Below are 13920 nucleotides of genomic sequence, written 5' to 3' on the forward strand. Positions count from 1 at the left end.
TCTCTGTCTCTGTCTCTTTCTCCCTTCCCCCCTCTTCCTCTCTTTGTGCCTCCAGTGCTTAGCACAGTTCTTGTCACCTATCAAGTCCCTAATAAATGCTTATTGGTTAACTGATCGATCCATTCATTACAGTCATTTGTGGTACTTTAGGAAAGTCACTTAATACTGCCTCCACCAGACAAAAGGTCAAAATATTTGAATAAATGGTTTTTAAAGGAAGAAATACAAACTCTCAACAACTACTTGAAAAAATGTCACAGATCTAACAGAGAAATACAAATTAAAACCAATTTGCACCCAGCAAACTTGAAAAAGTGGGACAAGATGAGAGAATTCATTGTTTGTGTGGCTGTAGGAAGACAGGCAAATTCACTGCTGGTGTGAATTGGGTTCAATAATTTTGTGAAACAATTTGGAATATTGTAAGAAAACTTGCTAAATTGTTTATGTCCTCTGACCCCAAAGTTCCACTGGCTGTGCTCCAGGAAGGTTCCTGACAGCCAGAAACGATCCATGCCAACAAATACATTCACAGCAACATTTTCCAACAAAATGGGTGCCTACCAATTGGAATGCCTGAATAAATTATGGTGGGTGAATGTAGTGTGCAGGTAATGGGTGTGGATTGGCTGTGAGGGAGCACGACAATGCACTGAGTGCTGGATGTGCAGATTCAGGAAAATCTGAGTTCAAATCTAGCCTCAGACACTTAAGAGCTATGTGACCCTGGACAAGTTATTTCATATACCACAACTTGTTCAGCCATTCCCCAATGGATGGGCATCCCTTTGATTTCCAATTCTTGGCCACCTCAAAAAGAACTTCTATAAATATTTTTGTACAAATAGGTTCTTTTCTCCTTTTTTGGATGTCTTTGGGATATAGACATAGCAATGATATTGCTGGATCAAGGGATATGCACAGTTTTATAGCCCTTTGGACATAGTTCCAAATTACTCCAGAACAGTTGGATCAGTTCACAACTCCACCAACATTTTCCCTAAGTTTTTCCACATCCCTTCCAATATCCAACATTTTCCTTTTTTGTCATATTAGCCACTCTGATAGGTGTGAAGTGGTATCTCAGTGGAATATTATTGTGCTATAAGAAATGACAAGTAGGATGATCTCAGAAAAATCTGGAAAGATTTACACAAACTGATGCAAAGTGAAGTGAACAGAACTGGGAGAACGTTGTACATACTAACAGCAATATTGTTTAATGAAGAACTGTGAATGACTTACCTATTCTCAGCAATACAATCCCAAAGGTTTAATGATGAAGCAGACTATCCACCTCCAGATAAAGAGCTGATATTGATTGAATATAGACTAAAGCATAATATTTTTCACTTTCTTTTATTTTTTTTTCTATTTGAATCTTCTTGTAGAAAATGACTGATGTGGAGATATTTTAGATAAGTGCCCATGTATAACCTATAGCTGATTGCTCACTGTCTTAGGGAGGGGGGAGAAAAGGAAGGATAGAACATGGAACTCAAAACTTTAAATAAAAATGTTTAAAAAATTGGAAAAAAGGAATGCTTTCCTCTGTGTGCTGGTGTCCTGGCACAGTGACTGGCCAGGGAGGGGGACTGGGACCAAACCTGTGATTCATTCATATCAGGAACTCCCAGTGGAGGAAGCTCTCTCCACCAATGTAGGTCAGTACCTTTTCTGTAACTTAAACTCCTGGAGAATTGCCCAGGGCACTGAATAACTTGTCCAAAGTCATGAAGCCAGGATGTGTCTGGGTTGGCACCAAAGCCGACTCTATCCACTGCACCATGGAAGACTGTCATATGATAACCACTTAACAATGACTTATTAATTGCTTATATGTGAACAAGTTATGCTCCCCTCCCCCTAGTAGAACATAAGCCTCCCAAGGGCTGGGACTCTTATTTTCATCCTGGGTCTGCAGTGTCTGGCACAGTGCCTGCCCAGTACATGCTTACTAGTAGCCTGACTGACGGATGGATTGAACTGGACGGAAACGCCACGAATGGCATTAGCATTCAGCCCCAATCCTGTGCTCTCCTTTTATTCTGCACCGTGGATGGAAGCCAAGGAAAAAACACTTCCCTGTTGTCCTGGCAGCTTTATTAATGCTCTCTGGCTAATAATTCTAGCAAAATCAACTCTCTGATATTCATGGTACCTTTGAGATGTCCTTCACATTATGGATGAGATATTAATTTAGTTCCATGGTGGTGATCATTCTGAACCATTACTCCACTAATTAATACTCCAGAAACGATGGGGAACAGAGAGTTGTAAACTCATTAATGTACCTAGGATCACCGGAAATCAGATTATTAGGCAGAATTTTAATGTGCAGCCCATTATTATTGCAAACAATTTACAATGGAAACTGAGACTGGAAATATCCCTCCATACCTTTCTTCTGAATGTAACGAGAGTAGATCATTCACAGCAATTTCTATTCCATCTGAAGAGAAAGGGTTTGATTTCCAGAAGAGATAAGGCATGATTTAGGAGCCTTCATGCTGCAGAGTAATATGCCTTGGTGCTGTCTCTGGTGCTATTTGCATCCCTTCATTTGTGGCTTTCTGTGCATGGGTACATGGTACTGGGGAGGAGCACAGGGACTGCAGATGGATAAACTTTCTAGAAACCAGGGAGGGAAGTGCTGGGCTTGGAGTCACAGTGCCTCAGTTCAAACCCCACCAAATTACCTTGATGACCTGGGCAAGTTGTTCACCCTTCTGAGCCTTAGTTTCCTCATTGGTAAAATAAAGGACGGGACCAATGATTTCTGAATCTCTGATCTTAGGTTCCTGGGTGAGTACTGGAAGGCCAGCTATAGTACCTTGCCACAATCATCACAAGGGTTCTCATAATAGAAAAAGGAGTTGAGCAAAGTCAACCAATGGAGTGACCCTGTCTAAATGCATACCCAGCTTTCTGCACCAGTAGAACCCTCGTCTTTACTGAGAGGAAGGAGGAGGGTCCCATCATTTTTCTGGGACCAAGACTGGTCAGGAAACTGATGACAGTGTGGCTGCCTCTCAGCATTGCTTTCCTAAGTCATGCTGCCTTCCTGCCATTTCAGCTCATGCAAGTCTGCTGATGCATCTCTGAATCCTTCGGACATCATTTCTCAATGTTATTCTATGGCATTGATCTGCCACATTTTTTCCATTCCCTATCACTAGGGAGTCATTTTGTTTTCAGTTTTCCATTGTAATAAGACATTATGGTTGGTGTGGTTGAAAGAGTCTTGTCTTTGGAGTGAGAAAACCTGGGTCAGAATCTTGGATCCACTCCTTCCAAGGGTGTGATCCTGGGTAGGTCACTGGGGCTCTCTGAGCCATGGTTGACTCCTCTGTCTGATGAGGAGATGAGGGGAGTGGACTAGATAATTCATTCCAACTCTGGGTCATATGACCCTGTCTAACCCCTTTGGACTTCACAGCCTGGCTCTTAAAACAGCCTTTGAAGAAAGAGAGCCTTCTCCCTAGACGACAGGGAGAAAAACGTTTCCACTTAGCCAAGTGGCTTTAAAAAGCCAGGGTCACAGTGAGCCCAGCGTCCTGCCTGGTAAGTTAGAGATGCCTGTCATTGGCCTCTGTAGCCAGAGAGTGGGGCCATGGAATCTGCTTCTACTTACAGGTAGATTTGTTTTTGTAGAGCAGTACATGACATATTCTCCTTTGCTGGAGAGTGTGGATGCTCCTGCTCAGTGGACGGGTAAGCAGTCTCCATCACTATCAATAAGGTCAGAAAATCAAAGAATCTTAACATTGGAAGAGTCTCCAGAGGCCCCATAGACCAGCATTCCACCATGGTGGTTTATGAGCTACAGTGTTTGAAAGACAACCCCCTGACTCCTAAGAACTACCTCTAGAACCCTGGAGGTGCCCCAGGAGACTGAAATATGGAGGGAAGGAGAGAGGAAGGGATGGAGAGAAAGAAGGAAGGAAAGAGGGAAAGAAGGAAGGAGGGAGGGAAAGAAGGAAGGAAGGTTAGAAGGAAACAAGCCTTTATTAAACACCTACTGTGCACCAGATAAAGTGCATGAAGCACTTTACATTTGATCCTCACAAACGCTGTAAGGCAGGAACTATTCTTATGCATATTTTACAGATGAAGAAACTGAGGATGAGAATGTTAAGTGGCTTATGTCACCCAACTCCCTGGGTTCAAATTCTGTCTATTACTAGCTCTGTGCCCTTTTGTGGGAGCCCAAAACGTCAGAGGAGAACGGCACCTCACCCACCACCCAGTTCATCCCGTACGTGCACACGAATGTCTCCAGCACCTGACCCAGGTGACCACCTAGATTTGGCAAAAGATCTCAGGAAGGAAGGCTGGTTTGCTCGAGGGAGCCCAGTTCACTTTGTGTCCTTACCCTAAATCTGCCACTCCACAATTCCTGCACACTGTTTCTGGTTCTGGCATCTGAAACCAAAAAGGGCTGGGCTGCTGCTCTACAGCACAACAGGCTTTCCAATAGCCGAAGATGCCTACGGGTCACCGCTAAGACTTCTCTTGGTCAGGCTCAATATCCCCAGTTCCGCCAACCAATTCCCAGATGGTTTGAATATGGCCTCTGATGCTTCATAGCTGTGTGACTCTGAGCAAGTAACTCAGCCTCTTGGCCTCAGTTTCTCCATGTGTAAAATAAGGAAAATATTATTGGCAATTAGGTGGCACAACATGATAGAGCACTAGACCTAGAGTCAGGATGAACGGAGCTCAAATCCAGTGTCAGATGCTTGCTAAGCTGTGTGATGTTGGGCTAACCTCTGCCTGCCTCAGTTTCCTCAATTGTAAAATAGGGCTCATAATAGCATCTATCTTCCAGGGTTGTCGTGAGGATCACATGGGATCAGATGTGTAAAACCCTTAGTGCAGGGCCAGCACATAGTAGGTGCTTTATAATGTTTGTTCCCTTCTGTCCGTGCCTCTCCCCAGACTGGATCAAATGCGATGATGCGGACAAAGCTCTTTGTAAGGTTACATGTGTGATATGTGACCACTGTAGCTATTATCATCATCATTGTTGTTACTGCAACATGGCCTGGTCTGGAGGCCCTTCACATCCTGGTCGTCCTCTCCCAAACCCTCTCCAGCTCATCTAGGGCTTCCTTAAAGAGTGGCGCCCGGAACTAAACCCAGCTGTTAGAGGTGGTGTGGCCTGGTAGAGGATGGCATGGGGCCATGGCCTCCCTGGCTTTGGTAGGAGGCACAGGCCTTTCCAGTGCAGTCTTGGCAGCCCCCCGCTAACTCCTATGGCCTTAGCTTCCTCATCAGTTGCGTGGGGGGTGAGCAAGAAGACTGAAGGTCACCTTCCGTTTCTGAGTCCTACCTGTGGTCCGAGCGACTCCTTGGGGCCAAAAGGGGCTAGAATATGACAGGCACGTAGTAGGTGCTTAACAAATCCACTGGTGCCTCTAGATGGAAGCTCTCTCTTATGGATAACTCTCTGATCTAGGGTTAGATATCCAGAAGATCCCCTCTAACTTGGCATGCAGATGTATTTAAGCCAGACTCATCTTTCTCCTCTCACCTAGCCCCATTGCAATCTGTCTGATGCACATCTAGCAGCAGCAAAGTCCCTTGCTCAGATGCAGGACAAGTTCCCTGGTACCTTCTGTCCTCATCAGAGCCTTCTGCTTCCCTGTGGAGTGTAGGGGCTGTCTCTTCAGAAAGGAGAGGTCAGCCCTGGTGGGGGTGGGGGGAGATGAATCCCACCCCTCCTACAGAAGGACCATGGTTCAGACACTGACTTAAGGCCTGAGAGAGATTGACTTGGCCATATGGTGCTCTCTGGGAGAGAAGGATGCTTCAATAAAGCCCATGGAAGCCAATATCTTTGGCTAAGAAGGGAGGGAATCGTTAACCCCTGGGAGGCCACTGCAATCCCTTGAAGAGAGCCCCAGTCCCTCAGGGCCTGAAACAGTTAATGTGCCTCAGAACAAGGGACCACGAACGCCCGTTTCACTTGAGGAGCCCGGCCTGGTGTGGATAATTCTTTGGATTCAGATGACAGACTGGGGAATGTGCAAGGGCGTGCAAGCAGGTCAATACCTAATAGGCGGCCGCGCGGTATTGTTCTGTGTGGGCCTGCTGTCACACGCATGGGCAGCCAAAGGCCCGTCTGAGGCCAATTCTAAATGGAGAAGTAACACGAGACCAACTCATGTCATCGACGCGCCTCGTCCTCCAGACCAAGGATTCCAAGCGGCATCGACATCACCCTTCCATCCTCCCTAGAAGCTGACATCCCTAGGAGGAAGGTGGCTCTGGTCCCTCAGCCAGCACCTGTCCAGCCCTCCCCAGCTCTCCCCAGCTCTGGGACAGCTAAGGAGGCCTACCTGCCAGGTCCCTGGAGGGGCTGCTTGGGATGAAGGGGACCCCATTCACGAGACCCTCAGACCCATGTGAATGTCACTCTCCGTGTGTGTCTGTCTGACCATTCATGCCAAACTGATGTCCAAAATGCCTCATGGACAGGCATGGTTTTTTATTTCCTTTTTTTTGGTATTTGGGGCTAAGTGACTTGCCCAGGGTCACACAGCTAGTAAGTGTCAAGTGTTTTGTTCTGAGGCCAGGCCACTGTGCCACCTAGCTGCACCTGATAAGCATGTTTTTAAAGTCCGTAAATAAAAAAAGGCTCATTAGCATACACAGGATTACAAAGAAACTGTACTGAAATATAGTTATCAAAATATTTTAAAGAGGTTCATCCCCATTAAGAACCCCTGATTAATCACCAGTCCCAATAAATCAGGCTGTGCACTTTGGGAGGGGGTCAAAGTTTGCCTGGACCCATGCCAACCAGATAAGGTGATGCACCTAAGGAGATGCTCCTAACTCTTAACATAAAAATCAAATAAACCCAAATCAGGCAAGCCAGTGCATTTGGCTCCAGATTCACAGACACAAGAGAAATGGCAGAGATGAGACAAGCCAGGGAACCAGGCTCTGAGGAACAGTTTAATTTTAGAAAACAGTCCCAACTGTCAGAAGAATTGCCCTCTTTAGCTCATTAAAGAATCACCACATTCCTTTCAAAGGATAAGAAAACGACTCTTTCTTAATGCTCTCTTCACATTAATATCATGCCAATTATTGCCTTACTCTCTGCTGATAAATATTCAAGGGAGAAGCGAGATCCACAAGATGGATTAATTCTCTGGCAGTACAAACAAAAACTTTCAATATTTTATACCACATAATTAAATACTGTTTGTTACCTTCAGAACCAGACCTTGGGACACATTAATTAATTGCTTCAAAAAGACAGTCAGACATGCTTCAGGATCGATGTTCAGAATCAGACATTCCTAGGATCAGATTTAGGATTGTAGTATGAGAACCAGATGGACCTTAGATGCCCTCTCTTTTGACCCCTTCATGTGACAAGTGAAGAAATGGAGACCTGGCTTAGTGAGCTGGACTTCCTGAGGTCCCACAGCTAGGAGTGGCCCAGCTGGGCACTTGTCCTCAGACCCCTAGTCCAGCCTGCTTTCTCCCATCACCATCTGCTTCTTGAACCCACCTGTTCAGCATCACCAGTGAGGAATGCTCCCAGAGTAAATCCTACCTGCAGAAATCGGGGGGCACCATGCCATAGACATTTATTCGGTCACAGAGCTCTAATGCAATCGTCATTGTGAACCAGCCAGTGCTGAGCCAAGTGTTGGAGATCTTCCTGAAAGGAAAACAAACACAATTAAGCTTCCAGGTTGACACACCCTTACTAAAATATATAGATGAGAGATAATAAAAACTCTGTCATTGGGTTTTCGATCTCTTAACCTGCCATACATTACAACCCAATTCAACAAAAATGCTCAGTGCCATAAACATTTATTGGAAATCGAGAGGCCGGAGAGAAACATCGATATCTCCCCAGAGGTCATTTCAGGAAGCTGCTGTCTGGGATTCAGCGAAGTCACTCTCTGAGTCCGACCTTGTATAACAACCAATGGACTCGGAGAATGATGGAGCTGAAAATGACCTCGGGGCTCACAGAGTCTGGCTACCTCATTTGACAAGGAAGGAAACCAAGGCCAAGCAGTTTAAAAATAATTTTATTAAGACTTTAAAAAAGGTTCATTTCTTATTAAAAACCAACCAAAAAAAAAAAAGAGAGAGAGATGCTCTGGAGCACTAGGCCTGAAGTAAGGAAGACCTGAGTTCAAATCCAGCCCTAGACAATTCCTAGCTGGGTGACCCTGGGAAAGTCATTGAACCTAACTCAGCCCCAGTTTCTTCATCTGTAAAATAAGAATAATAATAGCACTGACCTCTCAGGGTTATTGTGAGGATCAAATGAGTTAATATATGCAAAGCTCTTGTAAACCTTAAGGTTCTGTATAGATGCTAGTTACTCACTACTATGACAATGACTGCTCCCACTACTCCCACCACTAAGACTAGTACTACTCCACCACCCCTCAATGTTACATATGTTGTGGAGTCGCTAAGACGACATTTGGATCCCAGGGTTAGAGATGAAAGGGACCTTAGAAGTCATAGTTCAGTTCTGTCATTTTGCAAATGGGAAAACTGAATCAGAGAAGGGAAGCGACTTGTCTGAGGTCACATGAATAGTAACTAGTAGAGATTTAATTTGAACCCAAGTCTCTGCATACATGTCATATCCCCTGGAGAATGTCATCCCATGAGGGTAAGGGTTATTTCATTTTGGCCTTTGCCTCACCAGCACTTAGGACAGCGTCTGGCACAGAGTGGGTGCCCAATAAGTGCTTTTGCGAATTGAGTTGATCTGAAGCAGTCCAGGGATTCTTGATCTCACACTTATGTTGGTGACCTCTAAGAGCTGATACAAAGTCTTTAAGAATTATTGAGGTCAAAAAGATCACGGCCCAGTGTCTGACAAGAAAGCTTTAAAAACTTAGCTAGGTTAGTTTGAGTGACATACAGAAATCACACCAGCCCTTAATCAATTCAATTCAATTCAATTAAACAAACACTGATTAACTGCTTTTTTGCTCTCAGCCCTGCAGTCCTCCCAGATTGGAAGGACCTATTGTCCTCTGCCATGTCCTGGGAGTACACGGGTCATCTCCTGTCCTCAACAATCAGAGCTTTCATGGAGGTCAGTGGGGTGGTGGATTCCAATTATTCAAAAACTCTCTACTAACCATGTCATTTGGACAACTTGAACCATTCTGTTCCGTGATGACATGAAAAGATGTAGACGTTAAGCTATGTGGATGAGGCATTGCAGTGCAGTGGAAAGAACACTCACTCAAGGGTCAAAGGACTCACCTCTGACACTCTCTACCTTTGGGAAAAAATCCCTTTCCCTGTTAGACCTCTTTTTCTTCTCTAGCAAATGAGGGAGTCAGGTTGGCTGGCCTCTGAGCCACCTTTCAGCTTGAGATCTATGAATCAGTGAAGAGTCTTAGATTTGTTTTGTTTGGTCCCAAAGGACAGAACAAGGAGCAATGGGGAATTGGCAGAGGCACATTGAGGCTGATGTCAGGAAAATCTTCCCAAAATGAGAGCTGTCTAAGTGCAAAGGGCTGTCTGGGGAGGTGGTGGGCTTCCCCATTGGTGGTCTCTAACTGGAGACTAGATGATGACTTACTGGGGGCATTGTAGTTGTGTACTATTTTGGGAGTGGGCTGGATAGGTGGCCACTAAAGCCCTTTCCAACTTGGAAGTTCTGGGATGTACACGAGTAAGCAGGAGTCTTCATGTATATGAGTATACTATGGTGAAATCTTACCTCAAATGAGATGAACCAACCAATCTGTCCTTGTGACCGATCTCTCTACTGCCCTTCCCATTTTGATGAGGCCTGTCCTTCCTCTGGGATGAGGAATAGACACAGTGGTAAGAGAGCCTCTGCCCTGTCAGTGCTGGGACTATTTATTCTACTTGCCCTGAATAATTCAGGGCCCAACTCTGTTCTTCTTGAAAAGACCAGATATGGCATCACCGTTCTCAGTCCTCCAGGCTCCTTGATCCCATCTGAGGACGAGCCCAGGAAGGCCACACCCGGAAGAAGAATCTGAGGGTAAACGAGTGCTCCTACCAGCCTCCCCCAGGATACAGCTGGGCTGGGGGGTGCATTTCCATTCCTTGGTGGAGCCCTCTTTCATTTTCTTTTCATTTTGGAGTGGTTGTGGTGTGCCTCATTAGCCAGTTTCAAACACCTTATCCCCAAGGTCAGACTTTTTGACTTTGCCCAATCACAGTGTCATGTGTGAGATGACTAAGAGATTTCACAGGGCAGGTTTTTTTTTAACTTCAAGCATCATAGTACCCCTCCCTGGTAGACAACGATTTTCTTTTCAAGGGACCTCATGTTACTTTCATTTCACAGGGAGTGGAATTGGTAGGGGTGGAAGGTGGGGAAGGGCAGAGAAGGGATGTGATAGAAAGAGAAATCTTCTGTTTTGCCCCAAACCTCAGCTAGGTCAGGGGACCAGGGGACCCCTCAATCAGGGTCCTCTGATATCCATTTCCAAAATTATCTGACCTGAACAACTGCTACATTCCCCAAAGCTTGGGAAAGCAGATGAGTCCACTGAAAGCGCCCTTGTGCTCTTAACTTGGCAGCCAGGCATACAGAGTCTGAAGGGACGCCATCCATTCCTCTATCACCCTTCAGTTTGAATGCAGAAGCTGGTTGCTCCCCTAGGCAGGATAAACCAAGTCTCAGAACTGGATTTGGAGCCATTAGACAGGATGATCATGACATCAAGCCACGAATCATGCAACAATAACCGATCTAGTGCCCAATGCCATGTGCCTGGCACTGTGTTAGGCGAGCTTTACAGACCATTAATAGGAGCCTCCTTTCCCTCCAGCCATGGCCGCCTCATACGATTTTGGAGCCAGACAGAAGTGTGCTGGTAAATATTTAACAACCAGCTCTGTGCCTCCCTCCACCCCTAAAGTGTGCCTGAGGCTTCGTCCACACTTTCTCCATCACCATCAAGCCCTGATTCATAGCTTTGCAGATTTCCAAGGTGTAAACACGCACACAGAAAATGTAACAATCTGCTTGGCTAGGGAGGACTCGAGAACACCCCTGTAGCCAAAGGATGTGGATTCAGGTCCCAACTCACAGACTCTGGGCAATCCCTCAATTCCTCAACTGTGAAACGAAAGTGAGAGAATAGATGGTCTCTATGGTTGACTCTGATCCTTCTATGGTCCCTTTTGGGGGGAATGGGGGGATGGGAGGTCATAGAGCACAGATCTAGAATTGCAAATGACCTTAGACACAATGCACTCCCTAGGTTCGTAGTTGCAGTGCTGAAAGGAGTTCAGAGGTCATCTCTTCTGGTCCCTTCATTTTACAGACAAGGAGCAAAGAAAGGAGGAGGGATTTGTTCAAAGCCATGTAGGGGGCCAGCACCTGAGGTGGCATTTGAAATGAGGTTCCCTGACGCCAGAATCAGGTCTCTTTTCCCGCGATTAGGGTTAGAAGGTAAGAAGTGGGACAGGTTATCGGGGAGGGGCTGTGAGAGGAAGAACCTAGGAACCTTCCTAGAGGGGAGGGAGATTCAGCCTGCCTCTGCCAGCTCAGCTGCGCGGACAGTGCCGGAGAGTGATTCTGGCATGGAATGCTGAGAAGATGGGGCAGCTGTGGTGCTAACGGGAGAATGCCCACTCGTTTGTGCACCCGAGAAATGGGTTTGGGAAGCTTGGAGTGACTGGGGCCTTTTGGAACCCGCCTGTCTTGGCTGCTCACTGCCCTAATCCAAGGGAAAGAAGGGAGTTTGAGGCTCGAAGTTTCCCAGACACAAATGGAAAGAACTCCAGCTGGGGGATAAAGGAAACAAGCGAGCGGCCTTCAAAAAGGCGACCTTCTCGTGGCTCCGACTGGCTCCATCTTCTTTCAGGCTAAAACACCATAGAAACTCTGGCGCAAAAGCAACGGCTTTCTTAGAAGGTTGGAACCCTTTCCCAAGAAAGGAATCTCTCTTGTTTTTTACACTTAATCATCTGTAATGAAAGAATATGAAGAGCTGTCATGTGCTTATTAGGGGAAATTATCAAATATTCTTTTCTATGATGAAGTAACACACAGAGCTGATAATTCTATAGTGCGCAGTAAATTACAGTGGAAGGGCTTTCTGCTCTGCCAGAATCTCATTTATAATCTCCACAGCAATGCTCTTCCTGCAGTTATTTCATTTATGCTCCCTTTATCTAATTACTATAATATTGGTTCTCAATCGTATTTTCCTAATGTCCTCTTATTCAATTATAAAGTTATTTTCAAGTACAGTTACTTTCTAATATCAGAGAATACTGGGGTGCAATCAGTGTCCCTTGGAGTGTTTCTTCACCTCAGAGAGTTTGGGTGTATTTCCTCCTCTGATTTAACGTGGGGAGAAACTTCTCTAAATCACAATCCAGCCAACTACACTTTCCTTTCTTGTCTAATCTACTGGTCTCAAATGCATTCCCCTTCTCACGACATCTCTGAAATTCACTTCCTTCCACTTTTATGTGTTATAAATGTTGTTGCTCTTCTTGCATTCAATAAATAATCCATAAAATTTAGGAGGGAAATTTTTGATAGATGTCACGACCTTCACTAGTCCTAGACTCCGAGGTACACAGCACCAAAAACTTTCTAAGACCGAGCAGGAGAAATCCCCTGGGGGAGTGGGAGCAGTCCTCTGGTCCTGTCAGCTAAGAGAGGGTTCCCTGAGGGGTTTTCAGTGAGGGTCAGCTCCAGACCCTGATTCAGTTACATGAAGCAGTTATCTTAGCCAGCTGTGGAATGGCTAGATTAGTCACGTGCCCCAGTCCCCCCTCTATTTGGACCCGGTGGACAAACAGGACAAGGAGAAGAGGAGTAGTCATCGCTTGAGCTAGATAGCTCTATCTAGTGCCTTGGGTTTGCTACACACTGTAAGGTATTGTCACCTCACTGGATCCTCGGCTCTGCAACCTAAATGTTGCTATTATCCCCGTTCTACAAATGAGGAAACTAAGGCAGGCTGAGTTTTGATGATTCGCCCAGGGTCATATAGTTAATAAGTATATGAGGCAGAATTTGATCTCAGGTCTTCCTGACTCCACGTCCAACACTATCCACTCTATCACTTCAGCTGCCTAATGATAATGACAATAATGGTAATCCTGGGTTCAAGCCTGGATCAAAACTCTCATTTGTGGAGTGGATAGATAGATGATAGATAGATAGATACAGTTTGTCTATTAGGCATTTACCATGTGCTGAGCACTGTGCTATGCACTGGGAATACAAATACAGGCGAAAAGAAAGACTACGAGTGCCCTCAAAGAGCTTACACTCTAATGAGGAAGACAGTGCCTAAGAGAGAGGCAAGAAGGAGAGGGGCCGGGTGGAGCTGCAGTCTAGGAAGTTATCAGCCAGGGAGCAGGGCTCATAGGGCTGCTTCCTCCAAGGAGAGTTCCTCTGTCTGGAGAGGATGAGTGTTCCACTCTGCTGCTCATTCGAGAGCTGTGTAGGGCTTCTCTTGGAGGAGGGAGAAAGAAGGTCTGTCTTCTTCCTCACATGCACAGAGGGGCTTCATCCGGTCATCATTTCTCTCCATCAATGAGGCGAGTCTTCTTGGGATGAGCCAGGCCATCTAATCATAAATGTAGCCATGGCAGTGATGGGGGTGGCATTTATATGGCACACTAGATAGTTTATCTGGCCCTCCATAGAGGGTCCCAGAGCACTGCACAGATGTGGTTCATGTGAACACTGTGCTGCTCTGGGTCTCAGCTTTCCCCTCTGTAAAATGGGGGTTATTTCTCAGACTCTATGAGTCTCTCTGCAATCCCCTTCCCACCCTACTCCTTCCAAAGCGTGGCAAGGAGTGGCTGGGGCAAGCAGCCAGTGGGGAGGGGCCTCTCACAGATAGGCTCCAGGTCTTTTCTACACTGGATGACTCTACACTGTAAGTGTGTATGTACACA

General features: G+C 45.8%; 1 protein-coding gene across 2 annotated transcripts in view; it reads right to left on the reverse strand.

The window, feature by feature from the left end:
• ST6GALNAC5 (ST6 N-acetylgalactosaminide alpha-2,6-sialyltransferase 5) overlaps positions 1-13920 on the reverse strand; it is a 262060-nt gene that overhangs the window by 20887 nt on the left and 227253 nt on the right. Inside the window, exon 4 of one of the 2 annotated variants that reach the window (XM_027873999.1) lies at positions 7577-7684. In XM_027873999.1, the coding sequence (XP_027729800.1) occupies positions 7577-7684 (108 nt within the window). Of the gene's footprint in view, positions 1-7576; positions 7685-13920 lie in introns of those variants that run through there. The other variant, XM_027874000.1, reaches the window with a different exon arrangement.

The sequence above is a fragment of the Vombatus ursinus genome, unplaced genomic scaffold, assembly GCF_900497805.2.
Source record: "Vombatus ursinus unplaced genomic scaffold, bare-nosed wombat genome assembly UNPS02014804.1, whole genome shotgun sequence".
Lineage (NCBI taxonomy): Eukaryota > Metazoa > Chordata > Mammalia > Diprotodontia > Vombatidae > Vombatus > Vombatus ursinus.